Source organism: Strix aluco, chromosome 4 (assembly GCF_031877795.1).
Source record: "Strix aluco isolate bStrAlu1 chromosome 4, bStrAlu1.hap1, whole genome shotgun sequence".
NCBI classification, from domain to species: Eukaryota; Metazoa; Chordata; class Aves; order Strigiformes; family Strigidae; genus Strix; species Strix aluco.
Window position 1 is genome coordinate 44,838,397 of NC_133934.1, and position 27,875 is coordinate 44,866,271.

The following is a 27,875-nucleotide window of genomic DNA, read 5'->3' on the forward strand; positions in this document are numbered from 1 at the left end:
AGTGCCTCGTGCACACTAAAACTTTCTGTGGTCTAAAGGGGCAACCAGGTATGTTCATGGAAAAGACATCCACCGGAAATAATAAATAAGTGCACAGACTCCTTGCCTTCCTCCATAGGTCCCTGCAAGACAAATTGGTGGAGATGAGAAAACATTCTGCGCAGCAAGCTGAAGCAACAACCTTTATCCCCACACTTCTGCTAGGCATCCGCTGCTGTTTTACCTTCCCCTCCCCGCAATGCCCCCCTGAGCCGCTGCACCGCAGGAACACCAGCCCTGGGCCTGCCTTAAGTGTCCCCTTTTTAAATTCAGTCCTGGGCTGCCGAGTCAACTTGACCGAGCGTCGCCAAAGGGCTCGGGGGGCACAAGTTTGGGCCCCGGCTGCTGGCTTGCCGATCCCGGGCCCGGCCCCCCGCTCCGCCAGGTGGGAAGCCCTCACCCCCCGGCCACGAAACGCGGCCCGGGCCGGGCCCCGACCGGTGGGCGGGCGAGCCGGACGGGGCGGGGCGGGGCGGCGGCCCCTCCGCGGGTGCGGCCCCTCCGCGGGTGTCCCCGCCCGCCGGCTGAGGCTGCGGTCCCGCCCCGGGGCTGGCGCTGCGGCGCGGCTCGGGCCCAATAGCGGCCGGGGCGGTAATGGCGGGGCGGGGCGGTGTGGTCTGCGCGGTCTGCGCCTGGCCAGCCGACGGCCGGGCAGTGGCGCCGATTAAACACAGCCGGGGCGGTGGGGTGGGGGAGTGGAGATGGCGCTGACGGCGGGGAGGCGGCGGCAGGATCTGGACAACGTGAGTGCGGGCCTGCGCGGCGGGCGGGAGCGGAGCGGGGCCGGCCGGTGGCTCCTCCTGGGGTGGGAGGCCCGGCTGCCGTTACCGGTGGGCGCTGCTGGGGGAGCGCCTCGCTTTCTGTTTCGTCTTCTCCTGCCGCTTCTTTCTGCTGGCTTCTGCACTGGCGCTGAAGCTTCATTTTCCTCTTCCGGGGGGAGCAGCCGGCCGCGGCGTCTCGTAAATGGCCGTTTCGGAAGTAAAGAGGCCGCCGGGGCCGCTGCCTGGCCGGGCCGCCGCCCCCCGCGCTGCCTGCGGGCAGGGGCCGCTGCCCTTCCCCAGCCCTGCTTCAGATACCCCCGAGTAGCCTGGGTGTGGGGTTGTCTTTAATCGAGGGTGCTCGGGTAGCTTGTTTAGTTCTTCTGGGTTATTTTTTCCACAGGCAGATCCCGTAAATGTACTCTTTGGTTTCTATGCTGTGCGCTGGCTGACGACGGCGTTTTTCTGTTGGGGTGTTTCCCGCTCCCCGCAGCTGGAAGCCTGCGCGGGCAGGGCTTGCTGCCTGTGGCTCTGCCTGTTCCTGCTTGCCCTCCTCCGCCTCCTCCTGGTCCTGGGCCGCTGCGGCCGTGGTCACGTGCTGGAAGTGGATCAGGGAGCCGAGAGGCTGAAGCGTTAACCTGTGCTTATGGTAACATCAGTGCCTAACAGAAGGCCCATTTTTGTAAGGCGTTTTGGCTTTGACAGCAGCGGTTTTGGCTCATCTTCATTAAATGAAACCTGTGTTTGATCTAATTAGGACACTTACTGGATTGTCTTAATGTCAGATTAACTGTGTGGCATTATCATCTCTCTTGCTTTAATTCTTCTCCTCCCCACGTTGCCTGTAATATCCTACTTGGGCAGGTCATGTCATCCAGCACTTCCTAACGCTAGCTGTGTTTCAGGATGGGTTGTAGCCAGTCTTGCAGTAAGTAACGTGGTCAGATGTGTTCTGATAAAGCTCCACCTGTGAAGGAGTGTGCTGATCTGTTATGGTATTGCAGAAGTGGTGAGTTTACCTGTTCTCATGAGACAAAGAATATTGTCCAAAGGAGGATCACTGTCTCTGTGGGAGGTGTGAGCTGTTAACTCTGCTATTGATTCTGTGACGGGGAAGAATGAGGCTGCTGAAGTGCCTGTCCTGCACGGTTGCTTTCAGAGTTTAAAATTATACCTGGGCCCTGAAAATGGAGGATGAGGGACAGAGGGCATCTTTGTACTCTTTTTTTCTGGACTCCAATGTCAGTGACGTAAGAGGAGTCCTACTTGTAAACCTTTAGGCCTGCAGTAAAAGGTCATTTTACCAGGCAGGTATTTCAGCAAGAGTTGTTTGCAGCCAAAGACTAGGCTAATTAAAAGGTATCAAATAGGTGAAGGAGGCCTGTTCACACTCCTCTATGGTTGGGTAAGTGTGGCATTCACAGTACTAAAATAAAACTGATTGCTGGCTGAAATAACCCTTGATGACTAGTTCCTTTACTATAGGCAGCTGTCTGTAGGTGAAATACACTGGGGAGCCAATCTACATTGTCCTGGTTAATATGAGGTATAAACCTAGGTCTAATCTTAACTTCTTTCTCTCTCTTCTTGTGCTAGTGTCTAGAAGAATTATATGCCTCATTTGTCCTGAGGCTTGTGCTGCTTTCTGCCATGGCAAGGGGCCGTCCTCCATTTAAAACCAGTAAATATCTCAGTGAACCCTGGCATGTCTCTTTGAATAGCCACAAGTCTGGAGTAAGAAGGGGTCTGCCGCTGTCTTCTTATTCTGGGCTGTGATTGGTATCACTCAGGAGAAGAGCAGTCAACACTTGATTGGGAATCTTGAGCTACTTTATCTTTTGAAGCAAGCAAGTCATAGCATGGGACATAACAGGATGCCAAGATGGAAACTTGAGCAGTCTGAGCATTCATGGTAGCTGTGTATGTTCACCTTAAGATGTATTGAATGACTCTGGCCTGGAAGGAGCAGAGATGCATAGCACTAGGGCAAGTTCTGTGTCCACAAGGAAAGGTTCTTCCCTCCACCCATACTTAGTTTTTACCTTTTACTTAAAATGTAAAAGGTACTTCTGGAAACTTACATAGCCAAAACATCCCAGCTGAATGTGAAGTCAAAGCCCTGACACTTGGTACCAACATGACAAGTAAGGGCTGGATGCTCTCTAGTGAAAGCAGAGAATGTCTTGTCCAGCACTTGGTAGCATCATCTTTCTTCCCCCTGTGAACTGCTGCTGCTTTCTTGTCTGAGTTCAGCTCGAGCTACTGCTGCTGGTGCTTTGACATGTCAATAGCTGAATCACTTGCAGCTGTTACTGGTGCACTGCAGCTTTGTTATTGCCTCTAACTGTAGTTGGACAGAAGTAAGAATAACGAGGATTTTTGCAGTACCTGTATAAAGTATGCGAGACAGACTTTGTCACTTTTTCCACCTTTTCACGTAAACATACTAATACTTGTGGTGTCTCTCAGGAGTGCTGCTCAAATACTTGTAATACACTCTAAAGACTAAAGTTCCTGAAGACTCATTGTGATTCTGGAACGTAGATTAGTGTGGGATTCCTCAGGGACTAAGTTCTCACATAAAGATGTGATGAGAGTTTGCCTAGAACTTAAGAGCTTGTCTTAAGATGCTAACCTAGTATTTTTTTCCCAAAGCTTGATTTGCTAACAGGAAATTGCTGAAACTTTGTACTTTACTTTTAGAGCTTACCTGTTGTTACTCTTTGCCCTCCCCTTCTGTTCCAGGGTTCCTTGGAAATAACACAGAGTTTGGAAGATGATCCTCTACTGGATGCACCACTTATTTCATCTCATACATTACATTCCCAACTGAGGCCAAGATTTCATGCTATCCCAGCAGTTCTCTTTGCCAATTTTCTGTTGCTAATACATGTAAGTTTAAGAAGCGTGATTTCCTTATGAAAACTTGCTGTCTCTATTCTGAGTTCTTACTGTTCACGTGGACAGGATTCTCCTGAGATTTGCATACACTGTTCTTCCAGACCAGTGAAGTCCTATTTGCCAGTGATTTTTGATAATGTATATGCTGCTTGATACTTGATGTGTTCTCATTCGGATTGTATGTTGGCATTAACATGATACAACACATCTTGTTAGGAAGAAAAGCCTTTTAAATAGTAGTTCTTCCGTGCTAATGGAAATGTACTTTTAAAATAATATTACTGCTGTAGAAATGCTTATACTAGTTAGAGAGCTAAGATAATTTTGATGCCATGCCTTCTGGAGGCTGGACTTAATTTCACAGAGTAGACTTAAGGTATTTCTTATGGTAACTAAACAAGTAAAGTTGGACTTCCTCCTGGGGTTTTGCATGGTAGTGGATGGAGAGAGAAAGGAATCCAGAAGTTTTATTTCCTCTGACAGACTGACTGGTTAAGGGTGAAAAGCACAAATCTTGTACCTAACAGTATGAAGGCCTCTTTAAGGCTGGTAGGCAGGAGTAGAGAGACTCCTGCCTAGTAGTGAGTTTATCCTCAATAAGATGAAGAGGCTAATTGTTGCTTGTGAGCATGTGGAAACCAAACATGAAGAAGGAAAGGTGAAGGGCTCTGATCCTAAGATGTAACTGAAATGGTACTTGCATGGTGCTTAGGGACATGGTTTAGTGGTGGACTTGGTAGTGTTAGGTAAATGTTTGGAATTGATGATCTTAAGGCTCTTTTCCAACCTAAATGATTCTATAATGCCACTAATACTGACCTGAAGATAGTATGTGTATAAAGCCAGGGAGTGCACAATACATGTATATGTGTGTTGCTAGCCACTTCAGAGCTTTATTTGATCTCAAGCAAAAAAATACTGTGTCCAGTGCTCGGTAAAATGTACTCTCAGCCAGAACTTTAAGCACATACCAACTTCTAAGGGTCTTTCTTTGGACAGCTGCATGAAGCTGTTCTAACAGTATGCCCTAACCTTCTAATTTTGGAAGTAAATGTTTTGTGGGCCTCTTAGTAATATCAAGAAACGTCTGTCACTTCTGTCTGTCAAGTAGACTTAGGAAAGGCTTCTGTTCTGCTGAATAAACTACCAGAATTCCCAGTGGAAACTGCGTATCCAGCCTTGTTCCCTTCCCTTTCCAGAAGAACCCTAGTGCCATCCCATTAGGAGGCACTTGAAGTATGTATTAGAAAGGTAGACACTGCTATTGGTAGTAGAGCAGTAAATGTTTTTCTGCCTAGCCTTGGGACCTTACTTATCTACTATTGTAACTGATGTAGCCAAATGTCAGTCACCTAGATGCTAGGAAACTGCTTCCTCTTCTGTCCCCACCACTTCTCTCCTGCAAATGGAGAGAAGCATGGGCAGGTGAAGAGAGTGAAAACTGCTGAGGCCTCTGTGAGCGCACACTTTCTGAGGTAAAGTCTTGCTGCTGTTGGTGAACCTCCTGCAGTGGCCCATTGGTCCTTGGAGCAGAATTGAGAAGTATCCTTTTCTGTTGGTGAAATACAACATTATAATTGCCACATGAAATGGTGCTGTCTCTTTTTGAAAAGATGGATGGGAAAAACAGGCTCATTGGCTTTCCTTCCCCTCTGCTTCTGCAAACGTGCACAAACCTTGTGGAACATGGAGACACCAGGTTAGCTTCTAATGCACAGCCTGCTAAAGGGGCAAGTATCCTGGAGAAGTTAAACTATTGAAGTATTATGCAGTAGAGCTGCAATGCATCTCTAGTGTAATTTGTATGTAACTTGGAATATTTCTGCTCCACCCTCCTGTGCCAAGAAATGGAGTTAGGTAGCAAATAACTGCTTCAGTGCAGCTGCCTAGTTACATACAATTCTGGAGTGTGTGGGCAGGATATGCTGGAGTGTGGTGAGGCTGGGTTTTTGAGTGGCTTTCCTTTTGCCAAGCCTTGCTTTTCTGCGGGCTTCTGGCTCCTGTCAGCAGACTCTGGAGAGCAATGTAAAGTATACAGGCTAGAAATAATTCCTTTATATTAACCCTGTCTTTCCTTAATCCTCTCTGTGTTTGCAAATAGATAAAACTGAACTTATATACTACTCTTTAAGAATAGTATTTTGTATATAAAAATCCCCTGTACTGGGGTGAAGCACCTGTTGTTGGACTGCCCTAAAAAAGCAAAACATATTTAATAAATGCAACTCTTAATGCCAGCTGTTTCCTCTTGTATACACTGCTGTAGTAGATTAGTAGAGCTGCAATGCTAGGCCATTCCTGCTTGCATCAGTTTAATATAGCCATTTTTTGTACTGAAATAGATTCCTAACACCTGGAGGGAGTAGAACTAGATGTGTTAACTGTTTCTAAATGTCAAACCAAACAATAAATGGACCAAATAAAGTATGAGTTAGCTGGATTATTCTTAGCTTTGTAAGAAAAGGTAAAATAGTAAAGAAATGTTTTGTTGCTAAACCTCCCTCTTATTTAACTTCTTAATTTAGCTGCTTAACCCATCTCAAGATAATTTAGGATTTAATTTGCATTTGAAGTAATGGTCTTATGGATAATACAGGACACACTCTTTTTTTTCCTCCCACCTTTTACCCTGTCTGTCCTCTATAATGTCTCTCTTAGGTATTGATGATTGTGTGAAAATTATTCCCCCTTCTCCCTCTTTCCCCAATTACCTAACTGTTCACGAGAGCAAGCTAAGGGTAGTGATTCTGCAAGGTTACTTTCTGTGAAGAAAGTTGCTTTAGAAATTACAAAAATATGAAAAATAAAGGGAGTAAGAAGGGAGTGGTTGGCTTTTAGATGTGCATAGAATTAAGTATGGAAACAAAACTAGAAAATGAAAATTGGACACTTTACTCCATCTTCAGTTCTGATGTTTCTATTGGTTATGATATGCAGAACATTGGACACTTTTTAAGCTAAGTCTGTTAGCGGTATTAGACTTCTGCAGACTTGAGGCAAATTGATTTTTTTGTTGTTGTGTATAGAAGCTCTCAATTTACTTCTGTATTGGTAGGAGTTGGGTTTGTTTTCAGTTCTGTTTTTAAAATGTTCTTATTCTGTAGAATGAACCAGGATGAGAAAGTATCGCTTTCTTGTTCACTGAATGAAAGCAGTAGAGTCTATTTTCTATGACAAAAACATTCTATAAAGATTAAAGAAGCCCTGTGTGCATACATATATCCCAAATAATGTGCACCCAAGACTCTGCCTTCTAGTTGGCCAAAAGATTGCTGATGCTCACTGCCAATGCTGAAAACTTGGAAAAAAGTCTAGAAGACAGGAAAAGTTATGGCATAATGGCACTAGTCTGAAAGGATAAGTGTATATACAATCTGACTGACTATAGTCTGGTCATTCTGACATAAGTTCTGAGCAAAATAGAAAAAATCTGATAGTAAATACACTAAAAAATGATTACCAACTGGCAAAGACGTTAATTCATTTTTTAAGTTACTATGATGATGTTTCACTTTTTTCTATTGTCATAACCTGGAGATTGTCTTCCATGGATATAGTAAAGGGTTGATTTTCAATTATGAAATGTCAATTTAAAGAAATGTAGACTATACCAATAAGATAGGAGTCTGTCCTGCAGAGCAGTGGCAAGTGTAATTGAGTCTAAAGATGTGATTTCTTTTTTTTTAAGGGAGTATAAATCAAGTTCCCCTTAAAGTAACAATACATAGTAAAGAGGGACCAGAAATAAGATAAATCCGCTATGAGGAGGAGACTTGGAAGAGTGAAACTGAATTAGAGTAAATTTTGAGAAGAGTGGTGATTGTCAGCTCTCTTCTGCTGGAGGCTGGTTGCCCTCCTGGAAGGCAATCTTACTTCTTAGCAATTTTGGTCATCGGTATGTTCCCAGAATAACATGTATTGGTTGTAGTAAGTGTCCAATGTTTTATACATTATCTTGGCTCTAATAAAATCAATTTGGAAAGTAATGCGTAGTGAATAAATTACATAACCCTGTCTTTTGTAGCTAGTTGTTGACTTTGAGTGTTTTTTCTCCCTTTCTCTTCCAGGTTGTTTTTGTTGTTCTAGCATTTTTAGCAGCTATGTTTTGTTCTTACCCCAATCCAAATCAGGATAAGTGCCCTGGGAACTATACTCACCCACTTAAAGTGCAGACTGTCATAATCATTGCAAAAGTAATTCTGTGGATTCTGCATGTTATTTTTGAACGATATATCCAGCACCACCACAGTAAAGTCAGAAGCAGAGGTTACTTCTCAATATACCGATCAACAAGACATCTAAAAAGGCTTCCACTGCTGATACACTCCACAGGTGAAGTGAACTTATTTTCCTGTTTTTTTTCTTCTAAAGCTTTAACTAGACACAATAAAAGACTGAACATTTTTATATATAAATGTATATTATATATTATGAACTTTAAAAAACCTGCCTGTGAGTATTTATAAATGATACTTATTTTGGTCAGATGGACCTCCTGACTGACCTTTTTGCCCTGCCAGATGCATGTTGTAAAGAACTTTGTAGTGGAAAGATGCCCACAAGTGTGAGGTTCATGAAAATATCTATTTGTTTGCATCTACTTTTCAGCTGTAAAATGTTCAGCCAGCAAGGTCTGTCTTTGCAAATTGACATGACTAGCAGCCATACTAATTTGTGTAGTCAGATATGTGGCAGGACTGCTAGTTCTTCCAGGAACTGTGCTACTCTTTTCAAGTTCAGCAATTCACGTTGAAACAAATGAATTGCCTGTTGCTCAACAGCTGTCTGAAATCAGTAAAGTAAGCAATTTTCTGATCTTCAGTGGGCTATATGTGACATTCAGCTCTACTCTGACTGCCTTTTTCTACTTTCTGTGGACAAAAGGTGGTGTATGGGAGTGGTTTAATAGTATATGTTTTAGGTTATATCACTGGCCAGTGAAGGTGAAAGAAGTGTTGATACAATTAGCTTGTGTAGCTTTCAGAAACTACTTCAACAAATCCAAAATCTATCTGACTTGAGGGGATTTTTCACACAGAAATAGCAGTGAAAATGGAAACAAGGGTGGCTTTCACAGTATTTTTGCCTTTTATAGAAGAGAAGTGGGATTATAAATCGTCTGAATAACTGGACTAGAACTTTCTCCAGAGTTCATGTTAGAAGGTCTGCTTTATATAAAACACTAGCTTTCTTTCCACCAAGTCACTAAAAGAGCTAGTCAGCTTGATGAATGTGCAAAACTTCAGGCTCTGGCCACTAGATAGAGCTCTGAAGATGAAGATGTGTTTGGAGTGCAGTGACAAAATCAGGCTACAGCAGGCTTAAGGTGCTTCAAAAGAGTACATTGCAATAGGCAGAAATAGTCCTTTTAATCTGGAATACTTAGCCCTGTCTTCAGTCTTAGATGGAGCCCACTTCTCCCCTACCAGACAAATGGGGCATGTTTTCAGGTGCAATCAGTTGTGTGCTGTAGATTTTTTTGATATAGACCATTGTAGTTCAGAAGGTAGGTAGCTTCATTACTGCAAACTCCCTGCCATGCTAGTTGCTGCTGATACCACTTCCATCCTGACAGTTCAGTTGCCTAATGCAGTATGAAAGAGAACTGTACAGTTCCATAGCAATGTTAATGATCTCAATATGCTACTGCTTTGATACACTGTTTATAGTATGTCTACAGGAAAGAAAAGAATGTTTCATCCTCTGTGTTGGAGAAAAGGGTGTGTAAAGACTTAAGAATGCTTGTTAGGTCTGTAACTCAACACTTGCTCTCCTTGACTAATTGTGCTCTTTCAGTTAAACTTTCAGTAACTTGTAAGTATTAAAATAATAGCTAGGCAACAGGATGCCTATGCAAGTATCTCCTTGTGAAAGGAAGGTGTCTGTGTGTTTTGCTCTGTTAGCCTCATTTAAATACACTCAAATCTACCACTTGAAGGAAAGCACCCTCCTTGAGTTGACTGATATGACCTCTTAGGAATTGAAATAAATGAATAGTGTCCAGGCAGTTCTGGGAATGAGTAGCAGCAACAAAGCTAGAAACTGTTTTAAGCCCACACGTGTATAATTAGGTATTTCCAGTGCATTTCTTCCACTCTTGTTTTTATATCGGAAAAATCTACAAGAAAACTCATCATTCTCTACCATTACTGTCAAATGCTGAAATGAAACCTTATTTTGCTGTGAGCAGTGTAAGCTTGCATCACCTGTGTTAAGGAAATTAGCAAAAGAGGCGAGTATGGGGTGGAATGGAAAAGTATTACTGAAGTGTTGCAGCCTAATGCAGACACTGGGGTTAAGAGAGTACTACGTTATTTTCAACAGCTAGTGAAGCTTTTACACCTGTAAAATATAACATTTGTTTTCTAGGTAATGCAGCCCTGCTTTTGATTCTGTCAATGCAGCATTCCTTTCCTGATCGCAGTAAAGTGTACCTGTATCTTATCCTGGGAGTCCTGGGCCTGGAGCTGATTAGCTCCCTGACATGCTTAGTGATTTACACAGGTGAGAGGCAATTTTTGCCTTCTTGAGTGAGACTTACTATAGCTGCTACTGAACTGTTTTGTTTGCCCTCACAGTAGCTCACTTGGGGTACCCCAAGACACTTAACTGCAACTATAAATACAGAATGATTCTGTACTTGTAGAAGGAGATCTAAGGCAAATCCAAAACAAATGGGGAGGTTGTCAGGCCTGATTTAGTATCCAAGTGCTGCTAAATGAAAGCTCTGTGTTACCTCAAAGCTGTCAATCCAGTGAAGTGGCAAAAAATGCAGAGTTGTTGCAAATGTGTCCTGTGAACAGGCTTGTCTGTTTAGCAGTGTGTTCTCAAATGTGTGCACTACAAGCTGTGAAGCAGTAAGAGTTCACTAGCTTAATCAGAACTTCTGGGATTTACAGGTGGGACTTGCATAGTTGATAGTGTGATTGTGACTTACTCTCTAGACTCTTCCTTTTTCCCTGGTCTTACCCCAAAAGCTTCAGTTCCCCTTTGTCTCTAAAATGGAAGATTCCCTTTAATGAATGTTTAAAAAAAAATGATGGCTTTTGGAATCTGTGCTAATACTAAAATAGGATACTGCTGCATAAAATGGTGCGGTTTTGCTTTGTGCTGTCACTGTTGGCTTGTAAGGTTATCTGCTTTTAGTTTTGGTGTAATTTATCAAGACTTTATAAACCTCTTTCCATTAAACTATTGCAGAACTATCTAAAGTGTTGATTAATAAATGCTTTGAACCAAATAGTTTTCTCTGATCTTACCTTAGAAACTATTTGGGTTTGTGGCTTCCATTAACTTGAACATAACTGGGTTGGAAAAAACCAAACCACTGAAAAGGTGCCAGACACTAAAAAATGGCAATTTTTGTTGCCTGAAGAAAACTAGAGATGTGTACTGTGAACTCCACATCTGTTTAAATGACACGTAGTTCCTGCTCTTGAGTTAGATAGTTTATATACCTGCTTCTCAGGTGCTGCTTTCTGATCATTTGCAGCTACAAACACGGAGCTGACACCTTAGCTAAGTAGCCTCAATAGCACTGGTTTCTCTGGAGGTGGGGGGAGCAAAACCAATGGGCAAAACTTAGTTTGCTCCTGATCTCTAATCAAACAGGAGGAAAGAGTGTGGAAGTACCTCCTTCAGGACTTCATGAAACTTAAAACTTAAAGCCATTTTCTGTGGAGGTCAGTATTTGTGTTAATCTGACTATATTTGTGATTTTATAATTAGTGATTAATCTAGGATGTATTTTCTTTTGGAGAATAAAACTTTGTTCTTAATAATGTAATGATGCACAGAGAAATACTGCCAAGTAGCATGGTCATGTAGGACATAAAATCTCTTCTTGACTCTCCAGCAACAACACTGAAATCTAAATGCAACCAGAAATAAGGTTCCAGCTCTAAACTACGTCCTTGTCTTACCACTGTGCAGAGGCCTGAATGCTGTAGGCTTGTCAGGCTTTCCCCTGAATGGGCCAGCATGGCTCAAGCAGACTGACTGTCCTCTGGAGGGATAAAGGCAATGATGAGGGAACACAAACATGGCAGTCCTAGAGAACTATTCTAAGAATGCTGGAGATCATCCCTTCTTTGCATACGCATACTTACTTTCCTGGGAAACTCAGGAAATTAGAGATAAATTGCGAAACTTTAGCAGAATGTCAGGAATTCCAGTGAAACACTATTTCTTACCCTGAGGCCTCTTGGAGCTCAAAGAGCTACATTGTGTGTGTCTCTTACCCTGGCAGAAAAGGATAAGCAACTGCAAGAAAGGTGACCTTCATAGTAGTAAGGTCTGAGCCTGGACTTCCATAAGAACTATTAAACTATCTTTCTGGTTATTTGTCACCAAAAGGATCGTGTTTTCTGGCTTGTACTGTGCCAGTTCCTGTGCTCATGAAATCCGCTAGCCAACTTACGCTAGGAAGTTGTGGGGTGCAAAGTTTTGCTTTCCAGTTGGCTTGAAGAAGGGTCCAGTGAGTCCTGGAGCCGAGGTGAAGGAGGAGCAGAGCTGCATTGCTAGGAAGAGTAAGACACTTTCTTTTGGCAACAGCTACCTTATTTCCTCAGCAGCCCCAAAACAACAGTCTAAACTTCATTCTCTAAAGCTTGGTGTGGAAAACTAGGGTTAATTTTTATGTAACTTAACACTTGCCTCAAGACAGGGAACATGAGGTTGCCTTTTCCTGCGCATAGTGTAACTTGTTTTCTTGTTTTCCATCCCAATACATGTTGAGGTAAGCTAAGAGACTGCATGCAGGTCTGTCTTATGTATGTAGTGGTGGTTTTAACATTTTAAGCATCAAACTAAAGCTCTACTCAAGCAAAGCAAATGTATTTGGCTAGTTTTGAAAATGGTGTGAGATTCTGTAGTAATAGTGACACTCAGATACTTTCTTTTTTTCTCTCAAGCAGAGTATGTGACTGGATGGAAGTATGAAGCTGCTTTAGTAGGATAATTTTAAGGGCAGTCCTCTCTGCTCAGGGTTAGAGTGCCCCTCTCCAAAGCAAGCACTTAGCAGGTACCACTTACTGTTAAAATAGTATCAGCTAATGTAGCTGAGCAACAATGGGGAGATAAAGGTCACTTTACACTAGCAACTCATGATCAACCCCTTGTGTTAGTATATTACTCCTAAATTTTGGAGGGAAGGTAGCACCAGTTCATATGTTGTTTCTCCATGGTGGAATAATTATTTATTGAATGAGGCATAATTGCTTGTCTATAGAAGGTTCACATACCTGACTTACTTTCATTTAAATATTACTGCCTCACAAATTAAAGTGGTGGCATGGAATACCTGATTGCAGTTTTAGATATTTCTTCTTGCTTGTTGGAGCTGTTTTATGAATCATATGATGCCCAATGTCCTGTGAAGTTCTACTGCCTATCTAAAAATTATTCAGCAGCATATGTATATATAGCTGCACGATGCAGAAGCAGGGCTTTGGAAATCTACAAGGAATTGCTGTGATTGACCTATAACACACTTGACATACATAAATTGTTCAAGTGAGGTAAATGTGCATGGAATGAAGTATGATACAGCTATAAATGTCATTTTACTGTTGTAAGTTTGTTACTGATAGGATAGGGAATCAAGCTTTAAAAGGTCTACTAAATATATGTATCTAATGACTTTCTTACATACTTGTAATATCACTTGAATAAAAGACTAACATTCCCACAAATAATGCATGTTGGTAATTCCCCATCTATTCCTTTGTGACTTTATTTGTAGAGGAATACCATCACAAAAATAACTAACCTTTGAGCCTAACTTGTAGTTAACCTCTGGGGAGGGTCTTAGCATGGTTTTAGCAGGGTGGCCTGTAGTAAACCCCATCATATTATTGACTTGTAAGGACAGTCTTTCTCTGGGGCAGTGCTGTGGATTTCTCACAGAGCTGGATTCGCAGTGTTTTTAGTGGCCTTAGATGTATTGCTTTACAAGCAGACTTAACTGCAGCGTCCTGAATGCATACTCTGGATCTCTTGGCACATTCCCTCAATCAGGATCTGGTATTGAATGGCTTTAAATATTTTCAGCTTCCTTCCAGAAATAATGCAGAGAGTGCCTACAGCTTCTCCCACCCATCCCCATTCTATATCTGTTCAAATTTGAAGTTTTTCACGGGTGCTCAGGAATGACTTCTGCCCAAGAATTATTTTGATAGTCAACATTGCAAGGTTCACAGTGTGAAGCTGATCACAGAGCTACTCTGGTTTGAACACTTAATGGCTTTCTGTAGCAAGTCTGCCCTAGTTTTAGAGCAGGCAGACAAGCTGCTGCTTTGTTGCAGGTAGTCTAGTTAAAATAGTTATTTATCAAAGAGCTGAAGTCAGAAGTTCTGACCTAGATACTAGTATCAAAACTTTCTACAACTCTTTTTATGGCATGCTGCTTAATTTATGGCCTGGATTTGGAGACTGAATCTCAGTAGCCTCTCCAAGGCAACTGAGGTTTTGTCTTCTTTTAGGTGACAGATTAAATTTTGCAAATGTTAAGCAGTATGTTCAAGCTTCCCCATTCAGGTCTTCACTTCCCTGTGGTCTTTTAAGCAGTGGGGCTGAGGAGAGAGAAGAGGAAAAAAAACAAAACAAAAACCCACCAAACCACCACTAACTTATAATCAAAGCCATTCCAGAAATGAGCAGAGATAGATTTTTTTTTTTTTGCTTTTCTTTCCTTCTGTCCCACTCCTCAGATTGCCTTGTCTTTCCATCTCCTACCCTAAAGCAATCTTATCTGTTACAGATTTTTTGTTTTTAACTTGGAGCCTGGTGACAAAGCTTTTCTCTTTTTTGGTTGCTTTTCAACTAATTTATAAAACTTTGTTGCAGTGAAAATAAGCAACTTCAATCGTGCGAAGCCAAGACCTGACATAATTGAAGAAGAAAAGATGTATGCCTACCCTAGTCACATTACCTCAGAAATTGGATTCAGGTAAGATTTTCTGTATTAATCTTGTACTATGTTCAGCCACGGTACATAGGTAACACTGACTAATGTAATTGCATTAATCTCTGTAGACTTGCATATAATCTTAAATCTATCAACCAAAGCGGAGGTGGGAATAATAGTTCTTAAGGAAACTATGCTTAAGGCTGCCATTTTACAGGCACAGATGAGAAGCAGCACAGTCTTGTATTTTCTGTGTACTAATGGCAACTTGTTATGATACAGAAATCCTCAAACACAAGGACAGAAATGATTTGACCATTTATGGCTGGTTGTATGAATCTTTAATATGCTATAAATAATTGTGCTTAGTCTGGTTTAGTTGACTTTATATGGGAGTTTGAGGAAAGATACTAGTGTCTTACACTGTTACTTACAGTATCCCTATAGAAGCCTAGCTTCTTCAACCAGTTGTTTCAGGGAAGGCAATATATTGTGGGCAGTTGACAGATGAAGAAAACTCTGTGGTTTTGTTCTGTGCTAGCAGTTGGACATGAGATTCCAGCAAGGGATTCCGGTTTGGGAAGGAACTTTAAAAGGGCGTGGGGCACTTAAGAGGTAAAGTTCTCAGTGAGATGGTGATCTCACTGAAAATAATACAACATTAACTTCACAAGCACTGAGATTTATTTCTTGTTTGTCCTTTCTGTACCTTCTGACTGCTTGAACATCTTCCAGTTGCTGAAATGAATCTGGTATCACTTAACAAAAAAGTCATCAAAATTAACATGGATTTCCATATAAAAATTTTTTTAGAAATTTTCTGATACAGTGTGAATTGCTTATGTATGTGTGCCTTAGTAAAAAGTTGAAGTGCAGAGATGACTAATGCTTTGGCACTTCCCCTTGTGTCACATATGCAGCATGCGCATGCTTTTATGGGACTTGGAAGTAGATGTCCAGGTTACAGGAAGGATTTGGAGTTGTCTTGAATTTGATACAATATCTGACTTCCATCTTGATATAAACACCATGGTGAATGCATGGTGGACCTTATTCCTTCCACATCCAGCTTCTCCCCTGAGAAATTCTAAAATGCCCAGGGATTGAGTCTGCAACAATGACCAGCTGAGGAAAAGACTGATTATTTCTGATTAAAGAGTGCAAACTTCCTGTGAGAACTGATTGCAAAACAGTTATTTTAATTTAGCTCTATACAACTCTGACTCTCTTTCCCTTGAGAATTAAGGTCTATTGAAAAGTGAATCCTGTCAGCCCTTCAGTTGACCCTGGTTATAAGAATGTTTTTTGAGTATTATGACCTCTGCAACCTAAGCTACTGATCAGGACCTCTTATGGTCCTTTAAGTTGGTAGGGCAACTGGTTAAGGTTGCAAGCTTTCCGTCTACAAAACTTCTTTTCTTTATTTTTTTCCAGTTTAACTGCAGCAGGTTTTGAATTGGACCTAAGCTTTTTTTCTCCTCTAGCTATCCTCAGCACTTTCTAAGAACCATGAAAAGGGTAGTAATGTTACACAAAATGCTGCTGAGAAGCAACTTTCTAAGCTCCAAGATGTTCACATGTATACTAAGAGGACAGATTCCCAAGTCAGCTAGGAAGAAATAATGTGTAAGGGAAAACTGGAATATGCTCAGGGATTAGTACTTGTTCTTGCTGTATTCTTAAAAGTTCCTAATTATAGATTTGACAAAATTCTGTACTTTTACAGATTCTTCTCAACTAACTTGGCTTTACTTAATGTTACAGTGTTATTATCCCAGTTAAAAGGAGGGATGTCTGAAAGCTAGAGATACTTTAAGTGGGAGGTTAGCTATACATGAGGTGGTAGATCTGAAATAGCACAACTCTCTGGTGCTGATGCTGTTATGGTATTGTGACAGGTAATATTGCTGTATATAGTAATATATCATGTATGCTACTACAGGTTAATAAAGAAATTTCTGTCTTAAACAGCTTATGATCCCCAGCTGAATAAAAATATTGTGCCTGCTTACAACAAGCTTCCTAATGTTTTTGGAAAAGGTGCCACAGATTTCTCGGTACAATTGCCTGGCTCACTAAATTTGTTTGTTAAACAGTAAGAACCCTTACACTACTACAACTTCCCTGTAACTGTCTAGCAGGAAATATGTAACTTGATTATGTACAGATGGCATGAAGTTGAGCCAGACTCTTTTCTCTTCCTGCCTTCTCATGCAAAATGGAGACTAAACATAAAGGTGTTGTAGCTTGCTGCCTCCCCTCAAAAGTTAGTTGAGATCAACAAAAGTAAAACTGAAGGAAGTAACTTAAGTATTTGTTAATTAGCTCTGACATTTTGTATGCTAGAAAGCTGCTGTCACTTATTGAAACCCATATTCACTTTTGTTTCAAGGGAAAACTCAAGTTTAGAAGAGATAGTTGAGAAGCAAGGAGATGTAATAGAATATCTTCAGCGACACAATGCACTGCTCAGCAAGAGACTATTGGCACTAACATCTCAGCAAATCAAAACTTAACAGCATTTGGAAAACTGCTGGAGCTCCAGAGGGAACATGAGATAATGTAATACTGAGACTGATTTGTACAGATGACTCTTCTTCAATCATCTTTCACACTTTGAAATAGAAGTTAAGCTGGAAGGATGAGCTCTGCATGCACTATAAACCTATTATGACTGGACACTGGCTTTCTTCAAATCATCAGTTCTGAATAAAGTTCTGGAGCTTCAAGGATTTGTAATTACTAATAGGTTAAAGTTGGACCTGAGGTAATGGTTTAACTTTGTTCAGTTGTTGCTATCTTGTACTGTATCCTTTAAGCTTCAAACTACCAAAGTATTTTATATTTCTAGAATACAAATCTGTTCTCTAGAAAAAAAAATCTGACACTGCAAAGGATGTCTTTTTGGTGTGTAGTGCTGAAGCTGAGACTAGATGTGTTCTGTCACTGAGTCGCATTACTTCTGGTGTTAGAGGTGGTGTGCTTCAATAATCCTATACAAAGTAGATACTTGCTTTCTAGATCTGTTTCCTTTTCTCCTCTGTCAAGAAAAGGAATTAAACTGTTGCTTGTGCCAGTGGGGAGATTTGGCATCCAATTTAGGATTTAAAAAGAAAAAAGTGATGGGTGCCCTAGAATGACAAATCTCACATATAAGTGTGGGGTACAAAACAATGTCATAAGCAATTTGAGCAGTTGTTCAGAATTCTGGCTTTAAAACCTCTAAGATCTTCAGGGCCGATGACTTTCCTGTTACTAGGAGTCTGTGTCAGCTCATCAAAAAGATTCCGACTCTGCTAACTGAACTAACTTAATACTAAAATAATTCAGAGCAATCTTTTTTTCACTGACCTAGTAACTAACTTGTGTTGAATGGATTTAAAGATCCTGTTAAAGATGCATGTGACATGCACCCTTGCTCTTTACTTTGACTCTTCAGAAAATATCAGCATCTTGATTCAAAAGCTAAAACAGTGTATGGGGGGAGGTGAAAAGCAGCAGAAGACAGAGGTCTTCTAGAAGTTGGAAAAACAAAAATTTTTGTTCCCGTTTCCTGGGTTTGTTGGGAAGGTTGGTGAAAGAACCATTCTGTTCTGGGTACTACTTTGTCTACCAATGTAGACCAAGAATTATTTCAGAAGCCAATACCTCTGTGGGGACAGGGTAATCAATAGTCAAAACTGTGTGAAAGGCTCTTGTGAGGAGTCGTCTTGTAGTTGAATGTAAGAATAACAAAAGAAAATTAATCCATCCTACTTTAGTCCGAGGGGACAACTTTAGAAATAACTAAAATGTTTAGTGTGCAACACACATGGGGGTTGTTTCATTTAAAGGAAAACAGTAAATATTGGAGGTTTTGCTGCTATCTTAACACTAGGCTGTTCTCCTTAACTGTTGTTTCTTGAAAATGCAGCCAGGATTTTATAGTATACATGTAAGAAACACAGATGTTTTTGGTTTTAGAACTCAGGTTTTGATGTGATTGTGTATATCAATTTATATAATTTCTATGAAAAGCAGTAAAACGTGACTGTGAAGTTCATGCACAATAAATGCAACTAAGGAAAAGTGTGAATTCTGTCATTTTAAGCTCTTGTACAGCTGGTGAAAGCTATTCTACTGGGCAACCTGTGCAGATTCTCTTGTGCTGAAGTTCTTGCAACACAGTTTTGGCACTTAAAACTAGCCAAAACCTGTTAGACAAGGATAGCTGTGCGCTCGTTTTGAATCTTTGTTTTATTCTCTTTACTGGGTAATGTTTTTCCATTGCACTTCAGACTTTCCCTACTACTCCTGTTTCTCTCCAACATAGAGGAATAGGCGGTATATTGTAGCAGAACAACTTTACAGTATGAGGGCATTGCTCATACCCTCCTCCTCCTTCGTGACTGCTTAACGTAGAACTTGGATTAACCAGCAATAGCGCTTTCCGTGGAACATGGCAGCTGAAAAGCAAAGTGCAGGTTGCTCTGTGTGAACATGCACCTCTCCTCCCCTTTGCGTTTCATAGCGCTTCCGAAGTACACTAATCATTAACAACTTGCAGCAACGCCTCCCCCATTTTTATGCCTTTATCATACTCTCTTGTTTTCTTAGTATCTGGGGGAAAAAAAGGCAGCTTTTCACACTTGTACAGTTTCCAAATAGGAGCTAGCTCTCTCTGCTACTCCCTCTGAACACTTTCTAACCTTGGCCTGTGGTAGGACTACAACAAAGGGCCCAGTAGGAGCTGTGGGAGCAGGGCCAGAACTGCACAGGCCAGTGTGTATCAGCCCTGAGCCCCGTGCCAGCAACCCTGCCCCAGAGGTGCAGGCACAACTGCGTCTGCCCTGTTCCCAGGCAGAGGTGCTCCCCAGCCCTGCCTTCCACACATTCCCCCTGGCAGCAAGGTGCCCGGTGACACTGTGCCCGTTGTGATGGTGTGCTGTGGCGTGGCTGGGCCTGCTGGGTGTTGTAGGCCTGCGTGGTGGTGGGCAGTTGCCTCTGCCTGGCCACACCAGCGCAGCTGCCCTGAGTTAGGGGAAGGTCCCACCAGTGCTGCCTGGGGCCCAGCAGCCTTGTCCCAGGACCGAGCCTGGTCTGGCAGCAGAGCTGGTCAGGGAGATTCAGGTGAGCAAGCTTGTGCTCCTCAAAACGCAGTGTAAAAGGCGCAAATGGCTGCTGTTGTGCAAGCGAGAGAAGGCTCAGCCATAGCCTTGCTGCATCTGACACGCCACAGCTCTGAAGTTGGAGGCCGAGTCCTAATTTTTCTGGTTATGCTGCATCTTGCTTACCAGAAACCTGTGTGCCGGTGCTAGGCTTGGCGCTGCTGTGGTAATGCTGTCTGACTAGCTTCAGAGCAACCCTCGATCCGTCCGCAGTGCTACAGCCCGGGTGACTGGCCCTGCAGCATCGGCACCTGGTCACAGGCTGGATCTGACTGTCTGAAGTAACATCCATAAGTGTGCTGCACGCTCAGTAAGCAGTAATGCATTATGTCGGAGTTTCAGGGATTAAAAGAAGTATCGCCTTGTGAACACAGTGGTTTGCATGTGCTCTGCTGCAAAGCAGCACCTTGCTAACCACCAACACAGCCTTCCTTGGGCGTGGTGTGGCAAACCTGCACATAGGTGAGTATGTGTGAATCTGAACAGCTGAAGAAATTGGTGATGCTCCTTATATAATTACAGCTGCTGAAATGCATAAATGTTTGCAGATCTATGGTCATGGTAAGAGCTAGTGGATTGCAACTGGGGCAGCAAGAAGGTAATGAAAAAGAAGGGATGTCTCCTAATATATGTTGCAACTGTATGTTAAAAAAAGTATTATATTTTTTATTTTGTTTTTCTTATTCGGTTTTTACCCCAGTAGCTTTATGTTTCTGTTGAAAAACAATGTATATATTTTTCAGGTTTGGGAAAACCAGTGTTTCAGACTCCCTAAGAAACATAACAGACTGAGGGGTTGCCCAAAAACTGTTCACATCGTGGATTTTTAATAATTTCTAGATGAAATGCTGAAATGTGCTAAATATTTTGTATACATGAAAGAAATGTGATGATCTCTTGTGAACGCACATCATACATGAGGGAAAAACTCTCAGTTGCTATTTATATTTTGTCTTTCTGAACAGCTCATAATGGAAGTTCTACATAAACACTTTAGTATTTCATTTCACAAAGGAAATCACTGATTGTAAAAGATTTTAACGGGATTTTCATGCTTTAAGTTTCCATACGAATATGCAGTTAAGCAGGCTTTCTCCGCTGAAGGTCAGTCTTAATCTAAAAAAGAAAGCTGTATCAAGGACCGAAGGCACTTGGACAATTGAACCCTGAGGTAACTCGAGAGATGTCAGAAAACATCCTCAGGGTTGGGATGAGTTAGGCTTTTAGGCATTATTGCTAACTAAAGACACAGGTTGAGCTGTTTGTGCTGTTGGAGTGTTTCCCACTTTGCACAAATAGTTTACAGCTGATCACTAGCAAGAAAGATAAAGGCCATCACAGTAACGAGAGATCAGTATGCTAATTGTGCTTGTCTGATGATAGTCAAACATTTGAAACTTATTTACCATACTAATGCTTCTCCTGATGGATGTTGATATAAATCTTATGTCACCCTTAGCAAAATTTGGCTTTGTGTGTACAGGCACTGAGATATTTATAGCATATGTATGTGGTGTAAGGGAAATATTTCCAGTCTTTATTCTTCTATAACTTCCTTTTTTCCATACTGGAAAGGGAAGAGGTGAATTGTTTATTATCCTTTGGGAACGCACTAATCTGCTGTTTCTCACCACAGCCTTACATTTACCTCTATTTCCTGTTGCCCTGCTGTTACATCATTTTGTATTTCACTCTAAAATAGCTAATAAAAGACTTAATGAAACTGACTTTCAAATAAAATTTAAATTTTTCCCACATAACAGCTATCTATAAGACAAGGAGTTAGTTCTAAGTTTCAGCAACTCATGTCTTGCCTCTCAGTTTGAGGTCTGAATCTACCTTTGGATCAAGTCTTGATTGTTAGATTGCACCTATGTAAACATCAATTCTGATTTTCCATACACAGCAATTTGTATTCATACAAACTTCCTTTAAATGTACACTCATACCTGTACATGGAGAGTTCGGTCAGCTCAGCTGTTGTAAGTGTCCAAATGCTTCATATTTATATATGTAATCACACCGTTGTCATGCAAAACTGTTTTTACCAGATGAACCTTATGTTGCGCAAATCAAATGAAAACGGGTAGTTTCAACAAAGTCAAAGGCAAGTCCAGCTCAACTGAAAACAAGGTCCTTCCAAGCCCTGCTCCCGCTGAAGTTAAACGTCAAGGTAGTGTTGTGCTGTAGTAGAATCACTTGGCTAATTCTACTGTACGAGTCATCTAGCACTTAGAAATTTATTTACAGTATCCAACCTTTAATGGGAGAAGTTACTGTAAGCCAAAACAGGCTTTTACGGTAACATTTCCACACATTTTAGCTTCTGCTATGCCTCAGACTACTTCTGAGCTTGTTTTTTGTCCTGTAATAAGGCCATTTTCTTTACTCTGCGGGAACATTCAGATTTCAAGATTTAACACTGAGATAATTAAAAATCTTGCTTATTCTAGGCACAAAGACAATGCATAGTCTGGGTTCTGCTGTAATCTTAGCATGGTGTCATGATGTCATGTAACAGCATGCTGTGAATACACCTAGTACTTCTAAACAGAGTTCTTTTTATATGGCTTTTATCAGAATTTTGTACTTCTATAAAGATAGAAAATGTCAGGAAAATGTCTCCATGAATAACTATTATTTATTTGTGTCAGAAATTGAGTAAGAAATGTTTTTACACACTGATTCCATATGAATCCACAGGGAAACTAGACAAATTCGCCATTTTCTTTAGATGCATTGCCTTTGACAGCTATAGAATATAAATTCTGAAAAGTGTACAAAGTTTATTTAAAATGAGATGTTGTTATTTGAAGTGTGTTCTATCTTTTTACAAAATATACAATCAACAAGCTAATTGATAAACATATGTATCAAAGACCACAATCAATGCCTTTTTCAAAGATTTTATGGTATCAGGTCTAAAAAGAACAGACATTTACAATAATTTTGTAGACTGACAATGGGCTTCCTAGGGCACTTTGGTATTTGTTCTTTTGTTTATTTTTACATCTGTAAAGGAACGTGCATATAGAGCTCTCTGATAGATACATTATGTTTTTCTTACGATTTTATCAAAGTTACCTGAATAATTATGGTTATACAAACTATCCAGTGCCACACTAAATCCATATACTCATAAGACATAACTGTTAAATAGTTACTCCTCACCTTTGTTGCTTTCCCATACTCTTTACCTGTACTTCTAAACACATAGCCATGGATACGTAAGAAAGCTAAGTTAAATAAATAATTAAAAAATAAAATTAGTGGTAGTATGCCTCTAATTTTGGAAAACTACTTTCTTTTTTCAGAACTCCAAAGGTTTACCTGCAGGGATGTTTGTTGGTATAGACAAGTTTAACCATCTTTTTCTGATGATTTTCCAAAATTCCAGAATATGGTGTGATGTTAAATTTTAATTTTTTTTCTATACAGAGAAATTTGAAATTCCTGTTAAGCTCTGCCAGTATGAATGTGATTAAGGTTTCAGGTTCTTAGAGATGAGGTTACATATGGACACTGATTAGAAAGTTTCAGCTATCCAGTTTTCTTGATTGCTGCTGTTCTTTCACTTATTAGAAACTATGTGTTGCAAGACAAAATTCTAATACTGGATTTAAACCACAACGCCACTGATCTTCGCTCATCTTTGTACAATTTATAAAAAATGTTAACATTTCAAGACTAGTGCAATGACTTAAAAATCTGGGTATGACTTATTTTCAGGTTTGTTCTGCTAATGAAAGAGCTACCGTATTTTCCTTTAGGTATGTAATTTCTGCTGACATTAAAAGATGTGAAACATATATTTTTAAAAACAAAACGTGAAATAAAAGCTCAATGTATTCTTGACCTCCAGTGCTGAAAAGAACAGCCTGTTTTCTGTTTGAAGTTCTCATTCATTGTAGTGCTGTGTCCTAAATATCCCATTCATTTAAATTACAGGAATAGAGTACTACGCAACACTGGGGTTGACAAAACAAAGGTTTCTTTTCAATGGTCTATTTTTATGCTCTATTTATAATACTGTAGCAGGTATTTTAGGAAAAATACTATTAAGCAAGTAGTTCTATAGTACTGAATTTTCAAGTATGTTTCAGCTGTCTGGTTTGGCAGCCCAGTTTAAGAAAACAAATGATAGGCTTTGCAGTAACAGCTCATTAGACAGAAGGATGGGCTTGACCTTAAGGCCTGACTTGAGAGATCTGAGTTATCAGTTTTGCATGACCCTTGGCTAATCTCTTATCTCTGTGTGCTTCAATTCTCTATCTGTAGAATGAGGGATAATACTCTCTTTGCTTTCTTATATTGTAAACTCTTACTATGCTTACTATACACGAAGCCAGTAGGATCACTAGTGTGGTGCTGACTTTGGTACTATTACAGTAATATATTCTACGTTATTATTAAGATAATTCCATAAAAATGTAATGTTAGGTGTTAAAACATATATGTATATATTATTAATATATAAAAGTATAAACACAAAATGGACTTTCACAGTTCTGTGCTGGAGTCTGACATTATTTCACCCTAAATACTGCCCTACACACAGCCTGAATTGAGTAGTCAACAGCACGTCCAATTTCTCTGTCTGAAGCATACAGACCATTAAGAGTTCCCTTGGACAGGTCCTTCTTAATGCCACTGCAAATCCATCTCAAGTACCTGATGTTTGATTTGGTCTTTAACTTTCATTAGTTGTTATGAGAGCCAAAGAATTTATACTGAATGTTTCAACCAGGTAAGTTTCATGTACATCCTCCCATCACCACCCTCCGTTTTCCCACCCCCCCGCCCCGCTTCCTAGGGTGAGCCAGGGGCCTTCATTCCAGGTCTTGCAGAATGTGACAGACAGGACTGCAGTGGCTCTATCAGGTCAGCTGTTGTCGATCTGGATTTCTGACTAATTTCTCTATCGGTTTAATTGTAGCTCCTTTAAAACACTGAAAAGCCCATTATGAAGTTGCTGGGGAAAAAAAAGAGAGAAATAGCCATTAATGAGAGATTTTGTAGTCTAATGTCTCATATAAAATAGAATATATTATTTATGAAATACAGGGTTGAAATTTGGGGTAATGTTTCTTAATTTGGAAATTTCAGCTGAGAAGGTTAAGAAAAAAAACCATAAAAAGCCAAAAGCAAGAAGGCTTCTAATATAAGACTTTTTTCCATTTGTTTTGTCCCATGTTTTGCCTATGTAAAAAAATCAAGTTTATTCCCCTCATCATTTCAAATGTTGTTGTGAAAAAAAGAAGCTGCTATGCTCATCCCAGTTTCCAACCACCTGTTGAAATTCAGGCTTAAGGGTTCATCCTGTTTGCATCTGCAAATAGCTTTATCCATATGTACAACTCCATTGAGATCAATAAGATTACTTGTGTCTGTCAAGTTACCCAGGCATGTAAATATTTGCTGAATTAGGACTAAAACTGGAAGGGAATGTAAACGTAGATGGTAAATCCTACTTAAGATAAAGGAGCTGAGCACTCACAGTGATGACTGGAGTTAAGGGAGTTAGTTCAGGTGCCTGTCACCCCTTACTCTCGAGTCAAGCTTTGTGGATTTCTAAACTGCTTTATAAAGCAGAATTATCTTTAGCTAAATGTCTACAAAATGTATTCTGAATTAATAAGTACACTGGTTTGCTTTGTCATAGATTTTTGTTATAAGAAATCGGCTCCCCACAGAAAACAAGATAACACTGAAAATACATTTTATTTTGATATTCTGTAGGGAAAGTAATTACAGTGTAACTGCACGTGTATCGTGCGGCTACTGCTGTCTCAAGCAAAATGCATTATGTACCGTTTCAGAGCATATTAGAGAAAATGCAGATGCTTTCTGCACAGTCTCCAGGTTACGGATGCTGAACTGGAGGAAGGGGGGTTAAATTTACTTTTCTTAGGAACCGAAGCAAGCTGTTCAGAATAGATTCAAGAACTCTCTAAATTCCACTGTCCCTGTCATTCAGCCTCTGCATGCTGAGTGAATTGATCTGATTGCTTATCTTTTTAGGTTGATGCTTAAACTGATGAGGGAATCTCATTTATCTGTCTCTTGTTGAAATGGAGTGCAGTGAGAAGACATGGCATTCAGTAGTGAAGCATCCTTCTGGTATGTCCCTCTTTCTACTTACAGCCCCATTCTGCCACTCAGTATGCAACCCATCTGAGATTAAATTTAAGGTATGGTAATCTTTTTTGGGCCTCACCAACTTGCCAGTTTACCATCCCATATGTGCATTCCATGTATTTCTAGGCCAGCACTATGGAGTGGAATGGTACCTCTTTGCATGGATGTTTTGGGAGTGGTGTAGTCTCTTTTCACCAAGGTGGTTTATGTCTTGACAAGATTCATGGTATAGGGTTGTTAAAAGTTTGACTTTGGTCTCCAGTTTACTGTTAGCCACTTAGTAAATCGAAACATCTTGGGTCATAGACGGTTCTGCCATCATTGATTTATGATGCTGTCATGCTTGAGGCTACAACGTTATTTTAATATATAATGGGTTTAGAAGATGCAAAACTACTTACTGCATGTTTTATTCATTCTTAAGTTGCCAGAGCGCCTCGGTTTCCTTTTGATGCCTACCCTATTTGCATATGCTACCTGCGTGCTTCTGCAGCCACTTACTATTTGAATGTGTATGTCCCCATCGGCTATAAAGCATTAATGTTTTGCACTTGTATAGCCTTTCATCCAAGGAGCTCAAAGTCTTTTGCTGACAATGATTAAGAATCACAGTCCCCTTTGAAGTGGGTAAATGCTGCCACCTTCACGTTACTGACGGGCAGGGTGAAGTGAGTTTGCCCTGCACCCGCCGCGGAAGCAGTGTCGGAGCATCCTCTCCTGCCTTGACGCTCATCGCGCTGTTTGCCCCGCAGCTTTGCAAGTGGCCTTAAACGCCTGCGGGGCAGCACTTCGTCCTATTTAGCAGAGTCCGTTATTTCCCGCCCTGCCCCAGCCAGGGCGTTTGCGCGGGCAGCGGCGGCCGGGGCGGGGGATAACGGAGCCGGCGGCAGCGGGCGGCGGGGGGGCGACCGCCCCGCGGCCCTCCGTGCGCCGCTCCCCAGCCCGCTTCTCGGAACGAACCGAGGCAGGCCCGCCGGGATCACACCCGGGGCTTGGCTTGCTCCCCAAATGCCTCTGAAACTGCTCCGAGACGCCGGTGTAAACGGAAAAGCGTGCTGCCCGCGGAGAGCGCGCTGCGCCGCCCCGGGCGCGCCCGGCGTCACCCCCGACACGCGCGGGTTACCTCGCCACGCTCCGGCGGGGGCTCAGGGGAAGGGCACCCTGGAGTGGAGCGGCATGCAGCGCCGGTGGGAGCAGCCGTGCCGGTGGAGCTTCCTGCGCAGGGCCAGGTTGGCTGCGGAGACAGGGAGGGAGAAGGGGGGGAGTCGGGGGAGATCGCCGGCACCGTGCCCCGGCAGCAGGTCCGCAACAGCTGCCTACCGCAAGTCCCAGTTTGTTCCTCCCCCCCCTCCCCAAGTTGCCCGGCTCCTGAGACACCGGGTGCATCATCTCACGCTGCCGCTCTAAGTAGAGGTGAAGCGCACGGACCGAACAGCAAAACCCCTTCGTAAGACGCGTGGCAGCGGCAGCCGGGCAGCTGCAAACCCGCCCCGGCGGGCAGGAACCGCCTGCGGGAGGGGGTGAGAGGAACACGGCGGAGGTGCGCGCGGCAGGCACGGCCCCACAGCCCCCCCCGGGCACACGCAGCCGCGCCGCGGCATCGCTTACCTGGCCTCTGGCCGTCGGCAGGGAGGAGACTCGCCAGGAGAAAAAACACGATACAAAGGAGCGGTTGGAGTCTCATGTCTGCCGTAAGGGTAGAGGCGCGCTCCGAGGGCGCGTGTATGTGTATATAGGCGAAGAAATGTATAGAATACTGGCCCGCGTGGCTGTAAGAGGCAGGCAGCCCCGTGCCAGGCTCACATGCCAGGGACAGGCCGGGGAGGCGGCCGCCAGCCGCGTTTTCCAGCAAGGTTAATGATCAGGCAGGGGCAAGGTTCCTGGTTTGCACTGCGGTCAGTGCCTCCCTCTCTTCCTTCTCCCTTTCCTCTCTTTTTTTTTTTTTTTTCTTTTTTGTCACTCCCCCTTGTTTTCCATAAGCAAACA

General features: G+C 41.8%; 2 protein-coding genes across 7 annotated transcripts; one reads left to right on the forward strand and one right to left on the reverse strand.

The window, feature by feature from the left end:
* The first annotated feature begins 649 nt into the window (after positions 1-649).
* On the forward strand, positions 650-18,679 carry TMEM192 (transmembrane protein 192). Of its 6 annotated transcripts, XM_074822898.1 has the most exons (7): positions 737-782; positions 1,201-1,446; positions 3,543-3,689; positions 7,766-8,030; positions 10,068-10,202; positions 14,544-14,646; positions 16,997-18,679. In XM_074822898.1, the coding sequence occupies exons 2-7, from the start codon at positions 1,444-1,446 to the stop codon at positions 17,118-17,120; spliced, it is 777 nt and encodes a 258-aa protein (XP_074678999.1). In that variant the 5' UTR covers positions 737-782; positions 1,201-1,443; the 3' UTR covers positions 17,121-18,679. The 6 variants fall into 6 exon arrangements, with proteins under 6 accessions (XP_074679001.1, XP_074678997.1, XP_074679002.1 ...); XM_074822900.1 differs by lacking the exons at positions 1,201-1,446; positions 16,997-18,679 and adding an exon at positions 15,146-15,368 and having other exon boundaries at positions 650-782; XM_074822896.1 differs by lacking the exon at positions 1,201-1,446 and having other exon boundaries at positions 652-782; positions 10,077-10,202.
* Positions 18,680-22,374: 3,695 nt separating this feature from the next.
* Positions 22,375-27,860, reverse strand: APELA (apelin receptor early endogenous ligand). Its single transcript, XM_074822902.1, has 3 exons — positions 27,498-27,860; positions 27,013-27,123; positions 22,375-24,723 (listed from the first exon to the last, which is right to left on the reverse strand). The coding sequence occupies exons 1-2, from the start codon at positions 27,571-27,573 to the stop codon at positions 27,035-27,037; spliced, it is 165 nt and encodes a 54-aa protein (XP_074679003.1). The 5' UTR covers positions 27,574-27,860; the 3' UTR covers positions 22,375-24,723; positions 27,013-27,034.
* Positions 27,861-27,875: the final 15 nt, after the last annotated feature.

Bases quoted from the DNA above. Each gene is read 5' to 3' on its own strand.
- APELA (XM_074822902.1), bottom strand. From the start codon at position 27,573: ATGAGACTCCAACCGCTCCTTTGTATCGTGTTTTTTCTCCTGGCGAGT. The intron at 27,124-27,497 runs GTAAGCGATGCC...CTGTCTCCGCAG, and splicing joins TGCCGACGGCCAGAGGCCAG to CCAACCTGGCCCTGCGCAGG.
- TMEM192 (XM_074822895.1), top strand. From the start codon at position 741: ATGGCGCTGACGGCGGGGAGGCGGCGGCAGGATCTGGACAAC. The intron at 783-3,542 runs GTGAGTGCGGGC...CTTCTGTTCCAG, and splicing joins GGCGGCAGGATCTGGACAAC to GGTTCCTTGGAAATAACACA. The intron at 14,647-16,996 runs GTAAGATTTTCT...TTTTGTTTCAAG, and splicing joins ACCTCAGAAATTGGATTCAG to GGAAAACTCAAGTTTAGAAG.